Source organism: Panicum hallii, chromosome 9 (assembly GCF_002211085.1).
Source record: "Panicum hallii strain FIL2 chromosome 9, PHallii_v3.1, whole genome shotgun sequence".
NCBI lineage: Eukaryota > Viridiplantae > Streptophyta > Magnoliopsida > Poales > Poaceae > Panicum > Panicum hallii.
The window spans coordinates 26,333,776-26,353,949 of record NC_038050.1 but is presented as its reverse complement, the minus strand read 5'-3'; the positions used below and the strand labels follow the sequence as shown (position 1 = coordinate 26,353,949).

Genomic DNA, 20,174 nt, shown 5'->3' with positions numbered 1-20,174 from the left:
GCGAGCGGCGGGGCGGCGGGGCGGCGGGCGCGGGCGCAGGCAGGGGCACGCGCGGGGCGGCGGGCGCGGCCGCACTCGGGGCGGCGGGTGGCGGGTGCGGCGAGCGGCGGGGCGGCGGGCGGCGGGCGCGGGCGCAGGCAGGGGCACGCGCGGGGCGCTTGGCGGCGGGCGCTGGCGGCAGGAACAGGAGGGATTGGATAGGGCAAGTGCAATTTCGTCGGCCAAGTGTATTTTCGTCAGCTTAGGTCAAGCCGACGAAAATGTGACTATATTTTCGTCGGCCTAGGTCAAGCCGACGAAAATAGTACTTTATTTTCGTCGGCCAGTACCAGGCCGACGAAAATAAGTGCAATTTCGTGGGCTTTTTTAGGCCGACGAACTAATGTAGTTGTTTTCGTCGGTTTTCCGTGGACCGACGAAAAGATACGTGGCCGACGAAAATGAGCTGTTTTGGTGTAGTGTCCCCCAAAGCTTCTAAATGCTACTGCAAAGAGTACCAGATGAAGGCCAATTGATCCGCTGCTACTGATCTAAGTACCGGATCATACGGTACTACTTGAGTATTTGCTTCCTGGGCAGAGCCTTAATTTGTTGTGTGTAATCTTGGGGCCATCGGATCATCCGATACTTTGGACATGATTTGATATTATTTTGATGCCATAAAATTATTCTATCTTTGGAATTTTATTATGACTTGCACATGCTATGACTTGGATCATTTATTTTGGACGGTCTCGTTATGATTTGGACTTCACTCATGGGATAAAAAAATCTACAAATATACACTCACAAACATGTTAGTCCCAATAACTATATTGTCACTCAATCGTCAAAATCACAATAATAGCCTAATAGGACTATTTTGCTTATAGTGCTATCCAGGAATGGTCCTATTGCTTACCTGTGTCCGTTCTTCTTAATCAATCTTGCTATTATTAAAGTAGGAGAATAAATTTTAGAGTCTTCACAGATTAATTTTCATGTGGCATGGTAATAACAAGAGATAACTCAAAGAAATTCTGAGGAAAACAAAAACATTGTCCATCAATTCAATGGACTCTAATATTTTCAAAACAATAATAGCCATCAGATCTGTTACGTTGCGAACGGGCCTAGGATCAGTTGGTCACCAGAAGTCTCAGTAGCACCAGGGCTTAATAGGAGGTCTCACGTTCGAACCCCTTCGGAAGCAGATTTCGGGGGGTTTTCTAGCAATTTTCTTAGACTGCTGCAGTCTCAAAACATGCTGGGAACTGGTGTCCGAGACCATCTCTTCAAGGCAGGCATGTGAGTATGAGAAAAAAAGATCTCTTATGTTTCGTTAAAAAATTAACTGTGATAATTGTTAAAAAAATAAGTAAGTCCCAAAAATCTATACACCTCTGCCATTGGACAATACTTTGAAGTCACTGATAAGACCTTGCATAATCGAAGGTCATTAACAGGGACAATATAAGGATACCGAAGGGTTATAACTATGGTCAAGGAAAAAATCTTCAAAGTCGGAGTTCTACCAATCAGATCAAATGATAATAAGTATGATCGGGAATTGGTTTCCAAGTTGGGAAGCTCCTTATAAAGTGGTGAGGGTGGTTCCCGGGAATTCTTATTAGGTGGAAATATTACAAGGTGATTTTCTACCGAAAGCTCTCCATAGGAGATACTTGAAATGGTTTTACCAAACTGTTTGGCTAGAAGATTGATTATGCATTCGGGACTAGAGATACCAAAGGTTTGGCCAGAAGATTGACATGTTCAAATTCGGGACTAGAGATACTAATGCCAACATTAGTGCTATTTTATTCTGGATAATAGTTGTCCTTTTGTTCTTCAGAGAAGTCCCATTCATTTTATAATACATACATGCACATGGGAATTATACAACTGAACACTGGAAAAACATTTCTCTACTTTTGCCATTATTGCAGTCGAATCAACACTAATCCTGAAGTCCATCTCTCTGATCAGATCATCAGAGATTGAGCAGGCACCTCAGCGACTTGCCTTCCTCCAACAACTGGAAAGCCTTGTTGATGTCCGAGAAGGGCATCTTGTGCGTTATGAAGCCATCGAAGTTGATATTAACCTCCTGACAAGCCATACAAGATCCAAAATAAGATTTGGTAAAAAAAAGCGGTGGTGCAGGAGCGATTTCATAGCAGAAGCTGCGACAGGTGCAGCGAGAGTGGTACCCCGTTGATGCACTTGTCGACGAGGGCCGGCAGCTGGGACTTTCCCTTGAAGTCGCCGAAGACGCAGCCGGTGATCCGTCGGCCGTCGAAGAGCTCCATTGGGTGCAGCGGCATCATCTTGGGCGTCGCATGGATCCCCAGCACCACCGTCAGGCCCCAGCCCTGCGCACACCAGAGTTTCATCAGACTTCAGAGTTCAGACTAATAGTGCTGGGCCTGATTGGGCCAAATGTGCTGGACTAAAGCCATTGCAAGCCTGCCGGTGAGAGAGTGTGTACAACGTACATCATGCGTGGACACGAACGCCTCTCGGAGCACATCATTGATCCCGGTGCACTCGAAGCTGTAGTCGACACCTCCATCAGTCATCTCCCTGATCACCTGGACATACATCAATTCAGCGCTGCTGATACTGCTGCTGCGCCACATCAAATGTGTGTACCTCATGAACAGGTTTGCCGCAGGCCTTGGAGTTGATGAAGTCAGTGACCCCCATCTCTTTGCCTGCACAAGCGCAGTTTGCTCAGTAGTGGTGTGAATCACACTTGGTGTTGTTGAAGTTGTTAGTGATTCATAAACACTTCTGTCAGAACTCAGATCTTTCACATTTCAATACCCTACTGTCTATTGTGGTGTGTGGATCATCACGAGTCAGCAATATTTTCAGAGAAATTGCGAGTATGTCCTACCTTCTAGTATATACCATTTTAATACACTACTAGAAAATAGGTAACTAGTACTGGTTGAGAACTCCTATTATAAATGCAGATGGTAACCAACAGACAGTAACACAAGTTGAAATATTTAATTTTACAAAGCAAAACTGAAATCCTGAAACCGGAGGTTCCCCCTTCCAACTTGATAGAGAAATGCAGTACTTTGTCAAAATTAAAATGCAATGCACCCACCACACTTTTTTGACCGCATAAGCAATGTACAAGCTTCCACTTAATGAAATAGCGCACAAGAAGAAGACGAAAATCGGGCGTGTGAGGGTCGAAGCCTCCAATGAAAAGGCAAATAGGGGCGGACCAGTGACATTTTTTTTCTCATTTGTGCTAATTGACAAAGTTTACATCAATCACCAAAAACCATTCCGAGGAGGAACAAGTTAATGATTTTTTACCTGAATGAATGGCAATTTCGGGAATTTAATTCTTCAAAAGGGGTCATTGCAATTCTTGAAACGGAGATTTCCCTTTCTTAGATACCTTTTATGACTAAACGGAGATTTTCTTACTGACTTTACAGCAACTTGTTGTGTCCTTGTGCTCTGACAGAAATGTTAAGTGCCGTAACTTCTCAGCACATGCATGGGACACTCTTGACCCCAAAACCCATGGGAACTGACTATTCGCATCGGTTACCTCGATTTTTTTTAAAAGGGTAGTTTTTCAAGAGTTGGTTACACCGGCATCTAGTTGTAACACCCTAAATTTTGTAAAGTACAAAAATTAAATAAAATAATAGGTTAAAGGAGTCATAGGATTTTTGATAAACAATTTTCCTTAAGTATAAAAATAAATATAGGAGAAGACATATGTCGGTGCATCTCATGCTCTTGCATTGATGTTCTGGTTGTCTCTCTTTTGAATTCAAATTTCACTTTTAAATTCAAAAGTCTTGTGATTTGTTTGTTTCCCTTTTTCCCTCTCCCTCTCTTCTCCTTTGGGCCCAGCCCAGCTGGCCACCCTCTCCTCTCTCTTCTTTCCCCTGCAGCCCGGCCCGCGCTTTCCTTTCTTTTCCTCTCTCCTTTCTCCCCCGCGCACACACGGCCCATCGGCCTCTCCCCCGGCCCATCGGAGCGCCGCCTGTGCCCCGCTTTCCCCCTCCTCTCCCTATCGCGCTGACAGGCGGGGCCCGCCTGTCAGGCCCTTCTCCCCCACCGCACCGGACTCGAGCTCGAGTCCGGCTCGAACCCCGCGCCGCCTTCGCTGTCTTCGCCTCGGGCCTGCACGCCCAGGAGCGCAGCCGCCCCTATTTAAGCGCCGCTCGACCCCCGCGCCCTAAACCCTAGCCGCAGCCGCCCCCTCGCGCCCTGACCCTAGCAGCCGCGCCCGCCGCCGCCGCCTCTGCCGCTCACGCCTCGGGCCGCCGCCGCACCACCGCCCCGCTGCCGCTCGCCGTCAATCGACCGTCCCCAGAGCACCACGTGGTAGTGAGGAAGCTTCCCGGCCGTTTTTCCCTCTCCCTCCCGCTCTCCCTTGCCCGCGCGATGATTCCCGACGGGCCGCGCCGCCCCTCGCCGCCGGCCACCGTCCACGGCTGTCCTCGCCCCTTCCAATTGCCCCAATTGGAACCCCCGCGTCGCGAGCCAGCTCCCCGTCCAACCCGCGCGCGAAACCGAGGCCGGGAGCACACGATCGCGCGTCTCCGGCGAAGCGCCGCCGTCCCTACCTCGCCGCCGGCACCTCCCGCCGCCGCCCGAGCCCGCTCGCCTCCCTCTGGCCGTTGGATCTAGATCCAACGGCTCAGATCCGTTTAGCCCGCGGGTCAATCAGACCCAGTACCGGTCAACCGTGCCGTTTTTGCGCTATAGCCCTTAAGTTTCCCCGGATTTAACCCGCACTCCATCTCAGTTCAAAAGTATTCGCGTTTAGGTCCTTTCTTTTCTGTTTAGACCCCTGTAGTTTTCCAAAATAGAACCCGCCGTCCTTTATCTCTCGGTTTTGCGTTCTAACCCCTCTGTCTAGGGTTTAATTGCAATCTAGCCCCTGGTTTCTTTGTTTTAGGTCCTTTTAGATCCAAATCTTCGCAGATAAGCCCCTGGAACTCCGTTTTAGCCATAACTTCTCCGTTTTAACTCCGTTTTCATCGATTCTTGCGCTCACGCGATCCTTACGACTTATGCAATGTTTCTAAAATATTATTTTGTTCTATTTTCATTGATTGGTGTACTGTTCTTATTTTATTGTGTTTGTTTGTTTGTATGTGCTCGTGTGTCGCGATAGACGGTGCGCAGTTCGAGGATCCGCAGGGTCAAGACTTTGAATAATTTTCTGAGCAGCAGCAGTTTGCTAACGAAGGCAAGTGGTCCTTGATCATGTTTCCGTCCTATTAATATCACAATTACACCTTTACTTTTTATGCATGCATGTGACTAGAATATGATGGAACCAAGTAAGGATAGGACTAGCTTCTATCTAACTTCCTTGTTTAAACCTGGGTTGTTTTATTTTATGTTATAGCTATGCTAGTTGCTCTTTAGTAGATTTTGGATGGTTGGAAATCTTGCTACCTCCTGTATCCATCATGTCCTCGGAATATGGTTTTGGTGATAAATTAGATTATTGAATGAATTGGAACTTGGAGAACCACCCAGGAAAACAGTACAACCACAATTACTATATGGCTCTGGTCTTGCCTAATTAATTAGAAACATTAGCTTGTGATGATCTTACCGAAAGGGCAAGAGGGGTTGCATTGACGGGGTATAGCTCGGTCCTCTTGAGGCACATAGCTATGTGAACCTTGGCTAAGGTATTTCCTCACTAGGGAGAGTTATGACCGCTCTGACTTGAAACCTTAGCGGATTGTCATAAGTTAGGGAATCTTTGTAAAGGCCTCATAGTGAATCCCTGCCACTCACCTCGGAAGTGTTTAAGGGCCTTGCAAACCCGGGCATCAAGGGAAACACGAGTTGTGGGTAAAGTGTACAACCTCTGCAGAGTGAAAACTGATATATCAGCCGTGCTCACGGTTAAGAGTGGCTTGGACCCTCACATGATAATTGAACTTGAAGATGATTTAAGCTGTCATTCTTTATTTGATGTTGTTGTTTAGTTTAATCAGTCTTTTATATAAGGGTTGGTATAAACTTAAACCTAGTTAATGCTTGCTAAATAAAACTTGACCAACTAAAATGCTTATCACAATCAAACCATGTCAGCTTATCCTTGATTTGGCCTTGCATGTCATATAATTTACTCCACTTGCTGAGTACCAACCATAAGTGTACTCACGCTTGCTTTATTAAAACCAATGCTGCTCAGAACAAGATAATTATCAAGAGTTTCCTGAAGATGTTGGAGATTTCTAGGCGTATGTCTCCCAGTCAACTGCCTGTGAACTTGAAGTCCGCTGCTATTTATCGACGTTTGTTTATTCGCTTAAGATTAAGACTGTCGGTCATATAATAAAGTACTATTATACTCCTTTTCGTTAATGCATTGTTTTGGATATTCGCTTGTGACATCTACTGTATGTGCGGAACTTGATCCTGACGCACATGTGGGATGCACTCGGTTACTTTTCCTAAACCGGGTGTGACAGAAGTGGTATCAGAGCAGTGTTGACTGTAAGATGTTAGCCTAGCTAGTAATGGTCGAATTTTAAGTCTTATCTTGCTTAGTAGCCAAGCTTCTGCCTGCTCGCTTTTGAAAACTGCTTATTTCTTGATTATATCACTAATTTTGTCTCTTTCTCCTTGAACTCATGCTTTTCTCTCAAGTGTGTTGATGTTCACAAAAATGCAATCCTGCTTTAAGGTCACTCATAGCATTCTTCTAAATGTCCTCTATCTTGCGCTGCCCTCACTTCTGTTGCAGATGGTCAGGACTAGGCAGACTGCCCATAAGAGCACCCGTGGACCACCGCATCCGATTCATCACTCACAGGAGGTGTCTGACCCAGAGGACAACCACGACTACCACGATCATACCAATGGGGGATGGGTGGACACCGACACTGAGGAGGAGCCCATGGAGTTGCTAGACGACCATCCAGAGGTCTCAAGTGGCAGCAATGAGGGCCCTGCAGGAGGAAATGGTGGTGATTCAGGTGTCGCGGATGGAGACAAGGATGAGGGTGGTGATGATGACTCCGATGCACCAGGAGATGACGACGACGATCCAGATGATGATCCACAGCCAGCTGTCGCCACAAACCCACCACCACCTGAGCCTCGCTATGAGAAGCAGATACTTCACTTGGACTCTGCTGAGGGTCCATTCCCCGCGCTTCTCTGGAAGGCCATGGAGAGGATTGGTTTTCCACGGAAGCCACACTATGAGGCTCACTTGTTCAGGAATGCCCAGCAGGAGGAAGAGTGGTTGGTGTCAGTGTTGATCTGTGTCCCAGATGAGAGACCTGGCTGCTGGGTGGAGTACTCCAAGCACTTTGACGCGGTGCCCAGGAAGACCTTGGAGGCAGGGACTAGTGAAGCCGCCAGGAGGGCACTCTACTATCTCTGCCAAGCTTACAAGCATGATCTTCAGGGCACGGAGTTTCAGCAGTTCCCACGGCGCAAGAGAGGAGCTACTTGTGTGCAGATTCCTGCCCCACCCTCTGGGGAAGGGAGCCTGCTCATGGACACTACGCAGGAGCTGGTCACCGCTCTCAGCACGGATCTAGACGCAGCCGGGATAGAGATCCTGGAGGTCAAGGAAAAGCTGCTGAAGACTATCAGAGAGAAGGCAATTCTAGAGGCTCGACTGAGAGGAGATCCCGTGTTACCCCCGGAGTACGACAGTGACGAGCCGAGGGAGTACCTGCCTGAATCACCCCCTCGCAAGCGTGTTCACTACGGAGAGCCCGGCTACCGCACCAGCTATCGTTAGAGGATGGATCTAGGGTTAAGATAGGAGTGTATCGTTTACTAGGTAGGAGTTTCTAAGAGTCTTTTGTAATCACTAGTACGAACGATCTTAATAGTGTGCTAAATTAGATCAATGTGAAGGTGTGCTTGGTTTTGTGATAATGGTGTGATTTGGATTTTGTAATGATTGCGATAGGTTGTGGAGTGATGACCACAATCATATCAAGATATTAATATAAATATATAGTTTAGTAAAATTTTGGGGATGTCTATTTCTTTACTATCTTTACCTTGCCCTTGTTCCTGTCCTTTTTCCATGATGGAATTCATGAGTCTCCTTTTTCTAACCCAATCAGATGGTGAACACCAGGTCCGGGTCAGGAGTTGATCAGCCTACGGTGCCGCGACGAAGGGCGCGCCACAACACCAACCCCGATCCACAACCAAGCCAACCACACCCGACGCCAACCGCAGGGATGGAGCAGTTTCTCGCCGCCCAGACTCAGCTGCTGACCAACATGGCGAACACTATCGCCAACATGCAGGCTCAGATGAACCAAGCTCCACCACCTCCACCACCACCCACTAGGGACAGACACAGGGAGTTCATGAGTCACAAGCCTCCCACATTCTCTCACTCACCGGATCCACTTCAAGCTGATGACTGGATCAAAACTGTGGAGAAGATGCTCAACCTCGCCCAGTGCACCGACAGGGAGAAGGTCTTGTATGCCTCAGGAAGACTGGAAGGGACCGCCGCAGATTGGTGGGACGCTTATACAGCAACTCATGACAACCCTGACACCATCACTTGGCAGGAGTTCAGAAGCAAGTTCAGGGAGCAGCACATACCCAAGGGCCTGATGAAACTCAAGAAGCAGGAGTTCCTTGCATTGAAACAAGGGGCAATGTCCGTGAGCGAGTATCGTGACAAGTTCATCCAACTGTCTCGTTACGCCCCTGCAGATGTCGCAGATGATGAGGAGAAGCAAGATCACTTCAGGGAGGGCCTGAATGGTCCTATCAAATATCAACTAATGGTGCACACTTTTAACAGTTTCCAGAAGATGGTGGACAAAGCCATCATGGTGGAGCATGCTCGCAAGGAGATGGGTGAGCAGAAGAGGAAGTACGAGTCACCAACGCAGTTCAGCAGCAATGCACGTCCTCACTTCAACGCCCCACAAGGAACATCTTTCCGCTCAGGAGGACAGAATGTCAGCTTCGGGCAGAATCAGTACCCTCGCTTCAACCAACAGGGTCAACAGCAACAGCAAGCTCAACATGCAGGTCAGTCAGTGCAGCGTTCAAACTTTCCGCAGAATCGTCAAGGCACTCCTACGGGCACACCAATGAGAAACAATGCCACCGCCCCCGCCAGTGGTAATACTTGCTTCAGATGTGGTGAAGCGGGACATTATGCCAACGCGTGTCCCAAGAAAAATACTCAGCACACTCTAGGCCAGTTTAACAACAGCGGACAGAGGCAGACACCGCAGCAGCAGCAACAGCCCCGAAACAACACGCAGACACCCCAGAGCAACCGGGGTCAGCAAAACTACGTCCGCGGGCGGGTAAATCATGTGGCCACGGAGACCGCTCAGGAGGCTCAGGACGTTGTGTTCGGTATGTTCCTAGTCAACTCTGCCCCTGCATCAGTTTTGTTTGATTCCGGCGCATCGCATTCTTTTATTTCTGCTCAGTTTGTTGCAAAACATGGTATTCCCGTGCATTCAATGTCAAACCACATGCTAGTTAGTTCACCTGGGGGAAATATGAGGGCCATGTATCAGTGTCTTGGAGTCAGTTTCAAGATTGTGGGCAGAGAGTTTCGTGCAAACTTTATGGTACTGGATTCCAAGGGAATCGATGTCATACTTGGAATGGGATGGCTATGCAAAGTTGATGCAGTAATTCAGTGTGCCAAAAGATCAGTACTTCTCACTAGTCCAGAAGGTGAAAGATTCGAGTTTGTTGCAACACTCCCGTCGGCAGCAGATTGTGCAGTAAATCAGTTGAAGGCAAGTTCGATGGAGGATATCAGAGTTGTCAGCGAGTACCCGGATGTCTTCCATGATGATTTGCCAGGTATGCCACCTGAACGTGACATTGAATTTATCATAGATCTTTTACCTGGTACTGCACCTATTGCCAAGAGGCCATATAGAATGTCAGTTGGTGAGTTAGAGGAACTTAAGAAACAACTGAAACAACTGCTAGGTAAGGGGTACATTCATCCTAGCTCTTCACCTTGGGGAGCACCCGTAATATTCGTTGAAAAGAAAGATGGTACACAACGGATGTGTGTTGACTACAGGGCCTTGAATGAGGTAACTATCAAGAATAAGTATCCATTGCCGCGTATAGAAGACTTGTTTGATCAGTTGAAGGGAGCCAAGGTATTCTCAAAGATTGATTTGAGGTCAGGTTATCATCAGCTAAGGATATGACCCTCGGATATTGCCAAGACAGCATTTACTACCAGATATGGGCTATATGAATATACGGTGATGTCGTTCGGATTGACTAATGCTCCAGCTTACTTTATGTATCTGATGAATAAAGTGTTCATGGAGTATCTCGATAAGTTTGTGGTGGTATTCATTGATGATATTCTGGTGTACTCCAGGAATGAGGAGGAACATGAGGAGCACTTGAGACTGGTTTTGCAGAAACTCAGGGATAATCAGTTGTATGCGAAGCTCAGCAAGTGTGAATTCTGGTTGGAAGAGGTCTCGTTTCTTGGCCATGTTATCACTAAGGGAGGTATTGCAGTAGACCCAGGGAAAGTCAGAGATGTGCTGAATTGGAAGCCACCTACGATTGTGTCAGAAATCCGGAGTTTCTTAGGACTCACGGGATATTATCGAAGGTTTATAGAAGGCTTTTCTAAGATAGTGAAACCTCTCACTTCATTACTAGAGAAAGATAAGAAGTTTGAATGGTCAGAGGCATGCCAAGACAGTTTTGATGAATTGAGAAAAAGGCTGACGACCGCACCGGTGTTGGCTATGCCCGATATTCACAAGAGTTTCAATATCTATTGTGATGCTTCTAAGCAAGGTCTTGGCTGTGTGTTGATGCAAGAGGGACATGTGATTGCATATGCGTCCCGTCAGTTGAGAAAACATGAATAGAACTATCCTACGCATGACTTGGAGCTGGCAGCAGTGGTGCATGCTCTGAAGATATGGAGGCATTATTTGTTGGGTCACACATGCCAGATATACACTGATCATAAGAGTCTGAAGTATATTTTCACTCAGAATGACCTCAACTTGAGACAGCGAAGATGGTTAGAGCTCATCAAGGATTATGATCTGGTGATACACTATCACCCGGGGAAAGCAAACGTGGTTGCTGATGCCTTGAGTCGTAAAAGTTATGTGAATGCGATCATGGTTAGCCAGATGCCTCGAGAATTGTGCAAAGAGTTTGAACGTCTCAATCTGGGGTTCGTCGCTCATACGGAAGGGATCACTATAGAAGTGGAGCCAACCCTCGAGCAAGATATACGAAAGGGTCAACTTGAGGATCCTAAGATACAGGAGATAAGGGGGATGATAGAAGCAGGCAAGGCACTAGATTTTACCGAAGATGAACACGGAATAGTATGGTTCAGAAAGAGGATGTGTGTGCCAGATGTGGATCACCTCCGAGAGAAAATTTTGCAGGAAGCTCATGACTCGGGTTATTCTATCCATCCTAGCAGTACTAAGATGTATCCGGATTTGAAGGAAAGGTATTGGTGGTATGGCATGAAACGCGACGTTGCAGCTCATGTGGCATTGTGTGATGTGTGTCAAAGAGTTAAGGCAGAACATCAGAGACCAGCCGGATTGTTACAGCCCTTGAAGGTGCCGGAGTGGAAATGGGAAGAAATCGGTATGGATTTCATTGTGGGGTTGCCACGTACTCGAGATGGTTACGATTCTATATGGGTTATAGTGGATCGACTGACCAAGGTGGCTCACTTCATACCGGTAAAGACTACATATACAGGTGCACGATTGGCAGAGTTGTACATCTCGCAAATTGTGTGCTTGCATGGGGTACCTAAGAAGATAGTATCAGACAGGGGTACTCAGTTCACGTCTCGATTCTGGCAAAAGTTGCATGAGTCAATGGATACGAAGTTGAATTTCAGCTCCGCTTATCATCCGCAGACTGATGGGCAGACAAAAAGAACAAACCAGGTGTTAGAGGATATGCTCAGAGCTTGTGCTTTGAAACATGGAGGCAGTTGGGATAAGAGTTTGCCGTTTGCAGAATTCTCTTATAACAACAGTTTTCAGGCCAGTCTAAAGATGGCACCGTTTGAGGCACTGTATGGCAGGAAGTGCAGGACTCCATTGTATTGGAGTGAGACAGGTGAAAGTCAGTTGTTCGGGCCTGAGATTATTAAAGAGGCTGAAAGACAGGTACAGGTTGTTCGTGAGAACCTGAAGGTGGCTCAGTCGAGGCAGAAAAGCTATGCAGATACTCAGCGACGAGAGTTGACCTTTGAGGAAGGGGATTACGTGTATCTGAAGGTGTCACCTATAAGAGGTTTGCGCAGGTTCAAGGTCAAAAGGAAGCTGTCGCCTCGTTACATTGGTCCGTTCAAGATCTTAGGACGGAAAGGCGAGGTGGCCTACCAACTAGAGTTACCCGCACGGTTGTCAGACGTACACAATGTGTTTCATATCTCTCAGCTGAAGAAATGTTTGAGGGTACCCGAGGAGCAGTTGCCACTGGAAGAACTGGATGTGTAGGAGGACTTGACTTATGAGGAGCACCCGATCAAAATATTAGACACAGCAGAGAGAATTACCCGGAGTAAGAGAATACGGATGTGCAGGGTTCAGTGGAGTCACCATTCAGAGGATGAGGCTACCTGAGAACGAGAGGATGAGTTACAGGCAGAATTTCCCCAGCTCTTTGCTAGCCCGGCCGAATCTCGAGGACGAGATTCCTTTCAAGGGGGGTAGGTTTGTAACACCCTAAATTTTGTAAAGTACAAAAATTAAATAAAATAATAGGTTAAAGGAGTCATAGGATTTTTGATAAACAATTTTCCTTAAGTATAAAAATAAATATAGGAGAAGACATATGTTGGTGCATCTCATGCTCTTGCATTGATGTTTTGGTTGTCTCTCTTTTGAATTCAAATTTCACTTTTAAATTCAAAAGTCTTGTAATTTGTTTGTTTCCCTTTTTCCCTCTCCCTCTCTTCTCCTTTGGGCCCAGCCCAGCTGGCCACCCTCTCCTCTCTCTTCTTTCCCCTGCAGCCCGGCCCGCGCTTTCCTTTCTTTTCCTCTCTCCTTTCTCCCCCGCGCACACACGGCCCATCGGCCTCTCCCCCGGCCCATCGGAGCGCCGCCTGTGCCCCGCTTTCCCCTCCTCTCCCTATCGCGCTGACAGGCGGGGCCCGCCTGTCAGGCCCTTCTCCCCCACCGCACCGGACTCGAGCTCGAGTCCGGCTCGACCCCCGCGCCGCCTTCGCCGTCTTCGCCTCGGGCCTGCACGCCCAGGAGCGCAGCCGCCCCTATTTAAGCGCCGCTCGACCCCCGCGCCCTAAACCCTAGCCGCAGCCACCCCCTCGCGCCCTGACCCTAGCAGCCGTGCCCGCCGCCGCCGCCTCTACCGCTCACGCCTCGGGCCACCGCCGCACCGCCGCCCCGCTGCCGCTCGCCGTCAATCGACCGTCCCCGGAGCATCACGTGGTGGTGAGGAAGCTTCCCGGCCGTTTTTCCCTCTCCCTCCCGCTCTCCCGTGCCCGCGCGATGATTCCCGACGGGCCGCGCCGCCCCTCGCCCGCCGGCCGCCGTCCACGGCTGTCCTCGCCCCTTCCAAGTGCCCCAATTGGAACCCCCGCGTCGCGAGCCAGCTCCCCGTCCAACCCACGCGCGAAGCCGATGCCGGGAGCACACGATCGCGCATCTCCGGCGAAGCGCCGCCGTCCCCACCTCGCCGCCGGCACCTCCCGTCGCCGCCCGAGCCCGCTCGCCTCCCTCTGGCCGTTGGATCTAGATCCAACGGCTCAGATCCGTTTAGCCCGCGGGTCAATCAGACCCAGTACCGGTCAACCGTGCCTTTTTTGCGCTATAGCCCTTAAGTTTCCCCGGATTTAACCCGCACTCCATCTCAGTTCAAAAGTATTCGCGTTTAGGTCCTTTCTTTTCTGTTTAGACCCCTGTAGTTTTCCAAAATAGAACCCGCCGTCCTTTATCTCTCGGTTTTGCATTCTAACCCCTCTATCTAGGGTTTAATTGCAATCTAGCCCCTGGTTTCTTTGTTTTAGGTCCTTTTAGATCCAAATCTTCGCAGATAAGCCCCTGGAACTCCGTTTTAGCCATAACTTCTCCGTTTTAACTCCGTTTTCATCGATTCTTGCGCTCACGCGATCCTTACGACTTATGCAATGTTTCTAAAATATTATTTTGTTCTATTTTCATTGATTGGTGTACTGTTCTTATTTTATTGTGTTTGTTTGTTTGTATGTGCTCGTGTGTCGCGATAGACGGTGCGCAGTTCGAGGATCCGCAGGGTCAAGACTTTGAAGAATTTTCTGAGCAGTAGCAGTTTGCTAACGAAGGCAAGTGGTCCTTGATCATGTTTCCGTCCTATTAATATCACAATTACATCTTTACTTTTTATGCATGCATGTGACTAGAATATGATGGAACCCAAGTAAGGATAGGACTAGCTTCTATCTAACTTCCTTGTTTAAACCTGGGTTGTTTTATTTTATGTTATAGCTACGCTAGTTGCTCTTTAGTAGATTTTGGATGGTTGGAAATCTTGCTACCTCCTGTATCCATCATGTCCTCGGAATATGGTTTTGGCGATAAATCAGATTATTGAATGAATTGGAACTTGGAGAACCACCCAGAAAAACAGTACAACCACAATTACTATATGGCTCTGGTCTTGCCTAATTAATTAGAAACATTAGCTTGTGATGATCTTACCGAAAGGGCAAGAGGGGTTGCATTGACGGGGTACAGCTCGGTCCTCTTGAGGCACATAGCTATGTGAACCTTGGCTAAGGTATTTCCTCACTAGGGAGAGTTATGACCGCTCTGACTTGAAACCTTAGCGGATTGTCATAAGTTAGGGAATCTTTGTAAAGGCCTCGTAGTGAATCCCTGCCACTCACCTCGGAAGTGTTTAAGGGCCTTGCAAACCCGGGCATCAAGGGAAACACGAGTTGTGGGTAAAGTGTACAACCTCTGCAGAGTGAAAACTGATATATCAGCCGTGCTCACGGTTAAGAGCGGCTTGGACCCTCACATGATAATTGAACTTGAAGATGATTTAAGCTGTCGTTCTTTATTTGATGTTGTTGTTTAGTTTAATCAGTCTTTTATATAAGGGTTGGTATAAACTTAAACCTAGTTAATGCTTGCTAAATAAAATTTGATCAACTAAAATGCTTATCGCAGTCAAACCATGTCAGCTTATCCTTGATTTGGCCTTGCATGTCATATAATTTACTCCACTTGCTGAGTACCAACCATAAGTGTACTCACGCTTGCTTTATTAAAACCAATGCTGCTCAGAACAAGATAATTATCCGGAGTTTTCTGAAGATGTTGGAGATTTCTAGGCGTATGTCTCCCAGTCAACTGCCTGTGAACTTGAAGTCCGCTGCTATTTATCGACGTTTGTTTATTCGCTTAAGATTAAGACTGTCGGTCATGTAATAAAGTACTATTATACTCCTTTTCGTTAATGCATTGTTTTGGATATTCGCTTGTGACGTCTACTGTATGTGCGGAACTCGATCCTGGCACACATATGGGATGCACTCGGTTACTTTTCCTAAACCGGGTGTGACACTAGTCTACCATGGAAGGTTTCAAATATATTTATGTACTGTACCCCCTTATTTCCGCCTTGTTGCTTGAACGAAAACAACTATATTGACATCTTACTCCCTCCGCTTTCTAGATACATAGATTTTACTATGCATCTAGACATATAAAACGATTAATAATTTAGGACGGAGGGAGTATTTCTTATCGTTGATGAAGTCGGGTCATTTCCAATTTTTTCAGTTTGTTTGATTAAAGTTTTCTAAATTTTCAATTTTTCAGGTCATGTTATCCAGCTAACAAATAAGCCTATTTATGAATGTGCGAGATCTCATAGGTTCAACATGGATTGTGTTAAGAGGTAATTTAAGCACAATTCATTAGGGACTTCATGTTCTTTTCTTTCCAACATCAATTTGCTGGCCAAAGATACTTTGTTGTAGGATACCAAATGTAGTTCATACAAGTCAACAGATGAATGCAGACCGAGGCTTATTGTGCGCGCTGTCAACCAAGTGACAACACCAGAGTTGTTATCTTCTGCTCCTAGTGGCATCACATGGAAAATGGCATCCTCATTCCTTGAAATTGGCAAGCTAGGTGTGTTCTCCACGGATACATTGGTCTACTTTATGGACAATAACAACAAGAGAAAGTTGTCTTTCTTTCAGGTTACAATTGTTTGCCTTCTAGGTAAGCAACTCTGATTAAAATGTGTTTTTTAATGTTATTTTACCTCGGAAAAACGGGACTGTTATCGTCCATTTCTTTATAATGCCCTTATGTCAACAAATTTGTTGGGATGAGGAGTAATAAGTTGGAACCAGTGGATTGTTTAATTTGCATGTCAATTCACAGATCCAAGCTTTTCTTTGCAAGGTTCTGATGCTTGTTTTAATTCGGGAGAAAACAAAGAATCATGTGCGCAGGCTAGGATTGTCTAATATACACAGAAACATATAAAAATTGAACTTGCTATTTTTGAAGGTATATAACTTAACTACAGTGCACCTGGGCTTGACCAAATAAGTGTCAAATCACGCTCACGTGATGATGTGATCGGCGAGAAAAAATCATGTAAATTACATTTTGTTTTGTAACTTGACTAAGATGTGAAAATGGCTAAAGGAGAGTAATGATAGAGAGAGAGAAAAAGGAAAAGATATTGCTGAACACACACCTTTGATAAACTTTTCAGGGTTTATGTCAACACCGATGATCTGAGCTGCCCCTCGTAGTCTGGCACCCTCGGCGACCTAGAAAATAGTTGAACAATATTTACGACAATCGGTAGACTGGCAGTTTAGTGAAGTAAATTCTTTTGTAAGTTGGGAAAAAAATTGATTTTACTGACCGCAAGACCAACAGCACCAAGGCCGAATACTGCGACCGTTGATCCCTTGGAAACATTTGCAGTGTTCCACGCTGCTCCCACCCCTGATACCAAAGAGAAAACTCTCAAAATTGAAATTATAATTAAGAATCATTTAGGCTAAATAAGTTCTTAGTAAAATAAAGAGAGTCAACGATGAAAACTGAGAGAAAAGGTGAACAGCTTCTTTATAACTAGTTCACGACATCGTACAAGAACTGGTCTCTTGTTCACATTAAAAATTCATGTACACTGCACCTTGCATCTCTGTCCACCTGCAGTCATCTTCGGAGTAAATTATGGACCTAAGCAGCCACCTTGCAACGACGACAACAATTTCATCTCACAAGTAAACTAGCTTCATTTTCAAAGTGATGTGCAAGAAAGATTCGAGGACTACCTATATACATAACTAGTGAAAAAGAATGGCTATAGTTTGCTGAGATGTTTGGATCAAGATCTATAAGCAATTACACCTGTTGGTTGTCAAAGTTTGCAGGACTAATATACAGGACGATGTTCGGTCAAAAAACATATACAGGACGATGCATCGGATGGTATGCCTGGTCAGAGCACATGCCTGGGTTCAGCATCAGAAGACAAGGCTAGTGGGGGCGCAGCAACCGCAAGCTCCCAAATCAACCAAACCAAGCCAAACATGTATGATGGCAAACAAGTCCAGACCATACTCAATCCAATTGAATTCTAGTTCATTCGCATGTCAGACCAGCTAGTCCAGCTCCATTGCTAGCATGGAAGTAGTCGAGTAGATCCTTTATTTACCTGTGGAGATGCCGCAGCTGAGGAGGTACATCCTCTCCAGAGGCGCCTTGGGGTTGATCTTGACAGCGCAGGCCGCGTCGAGCACGGTGTACTCGGTGAAGGTGGACGTGTTAAGGAAGTGGTAGACCGGCTGGCGTACGCCCGACCGATCGACCACGGAGAACCTCGTGCCATTGTCTGAGACCATGGTGCTCTTGAAAGGGTTCACACGGTAGGTCCCGCAGAGGTTTGTTTTGTCAGACTCGCAGTAGACGCATTCCCTGCATTCCCCGGTGAAGATGGGGACTACATGGTCTCCAGGAACAAGGTCTTCTACTCCTTCGCCCACGCTCTCCACCACTCTGTAAATCGTCACTTGGTCAGATGTCAGTTTTCAAGTTTTAGTGCACAAGAGTATGCATAAACCCTTGATATCATTTTGTATATTAATATCGATCCAATCTTCGCTACCATCACTGCAATCATAGTGTTTTTATATACGCTGGTACCCATTTTTAATAATTATTTTTTAAATATGCAAATTTTTGTGTTTGTTAACGGCAGAAAAGTCAGTACAAATAAGAAATTTGAGGGCTATATGGGGATCCCAAAACACAGAGGCATGTGAACGGAGCTGCTCATCGGTGGCGTTTGCAAGATCCAAGACAGGTCGTTTGTCGCCTCCATCTGCCAATGCCCAACTGATTGCCTATATACTATATACGCTCTCCATGATTGGTCTAATCGATCCAGGTTTTGGGCAACAACAAAGATAAAATATTTTATTCTCCTTTTACTAAAAAATATTTGTACACAAACAGATTTAGCTAGCAATGAACTATCCATAGCATCAAAACATGCGTGCATGTTTACTGCAAACTCATTGCAAGACATGAATTAGTATCTGTTAAACTGTTGGTTCATACATTCTCGAATGAAACCAGAGTTTGCAGTCAAGGACAGGAGTTCCAAAAGAACACAAATTTTGGAGGAACGACGACCTTTTCTAAAACATATTTTCAAGAATATGCAGGAAAAAATTGCTTTCTGCAGAAACTTTTTTTAGCAAAAAAGATGAGTATTAAATCTAGAGTCGAGGAGGGAGCGTTCAGCCTTGTGAGAACTACATATAAGGTCGAAGTCTCCTCATATATATGCAAACTGCTAGTTACACGTTTCGAAGTGGCGGGTCCACATGGAGGCGCTGAAACGACAATTTGACCCAGGAATTCCTGCCTAGGAAGTCAACATTCAAGGCACTTTTTTACCGGAAGCCCCCAAACGATGTCGAAAATTTCAAACAAATTAACTCTGGGGCCTCATCAATTTATATTTATTTCACCCATGAAAGCTACTTGTGAACCCTTAAGATCAAGCCACGAGTATCTTTTCAAAAACAAAAAAAACCACGAGAATTAATGTTAACGTAGCGGTATTCAGAAGAGAGGTGCCATTAACTCCATACAAAAAAGATATCCTCAGTAAACACACATAAGAAATACCAAAGGCAGATTATAAGGCCTAATAAAAGCAAAAAATTGAAGAGTAGGATATGATATGCACCCGGCTGCCTCGTGGCCGAAGATGCGAGGAAACTTGCGGTGCAGCTCGTTCTATCACGTCCATGCAGCATCATAAACAGCACCGTCACATGCATTTCAGAACGAATAAACTGATTAGCTGAGTGATCAAGGAAACAATCAAATCACCGACAGACAGCTATCCTCAAAACATGAATGAATGAATAATAAGGTAAAAGCTCAATTATTGCCGTGGGCATGTATATATATAATAACTCTGCTGCATATATGGATACATAGGAATTAGAATATACTTACTTAGGTGTGTACTGTATGCTTACCTCTCCCTTCCAGGCGCTGAGGTCGGTGTGGCAGATGGAGGTGAAGAGCACCTTGACGCGCACCTCCAGGCGCCCCGGCGGCGCCACCTCCACCTGCTCCATCGCCAGCGGCTCGCCAGGGCCCCACGCCACTGCCGCTGCACGAGCACAGCAACCATGCTCAGCCAGCCATGATTTGCGTTGCATGCGTAGCCGATCGAGCCGCCGCCGGCGCAAAAGAGCAAAGACAAGGAAGAGCAGAAATTAAGGAACGAGAAGCAGCTGCAGGCAACAGCACCTTTGCATTTGATGGGCTTCCCCCGGGTGCTGGCGCCGCCGTTCGACGAGGTGCCGGTGCCGATGCCCGCTGCGGCTGCCAGGGTGCCGTCCATCTCTCTCTCTCTCTCTCTCTCTCTCTCTCTCTCTGAGTCTGACCCTTCTTTTGGAGAGACAAGATGGAGTTCTTAGCTCTTGTGAGGTAGAGGCTGGCGTGCTGGATTATATTTATATAGCCAAGGAGAGATATAGGGGAGCGGAGGCGGCCCGGAGGAGGGCTGACCAAGGCAGATATTCTTCCATTTCTCTGTTATGCACCTTTTGTTCTCTTGTGTGGTAAAAAATCAGACGTGGACCCATTAAAAAGCTTATAAATATGGACGTAAAACTTGCAAAC

The 20,174-nt window shown here is 46.5% G+C and overlaps 1 protein-coding gene across 1 annotated transcript; it reads right to left on the bottom strand.

The window, feature by feature from the left end:
* Window positions 1–1,777: 1,777 nt before the first annotated feature.
* Window positions 1,778–19,959, bottom strand: LOC112875638 (alcohol dehydrogenase-like 4). Its single transcript, XM_025939563.1, has 10 exons — window positions 19,800–19,959; window positions 19,523–19,659; window positions 19,225–19,274; window positions 17,683–18,023; window positions 16,882–16,964; window positions 16,708–16,783; window positions 2,635–2,696; window positions 2,478–2,573; window positions 2,193–2,354; window positions 1,778–2,089 (listed from the first exon to the last, which is right to left on the bottom strand). Exons 1-10 carry the CDS (start codon window positions 19,891–19,893, stop codon window positions 1,973–1,975), a joined length of 1,218 nt encoding a protein of 405 aa, XP_025795348.1. The 5' UTR covers window positions 19,894–19,959; the 3' UTR covers window positions 1,778–1,972.
* Between the last annotated feature and the right edge of the window lie 215 nt (window positions 19,960–20,174).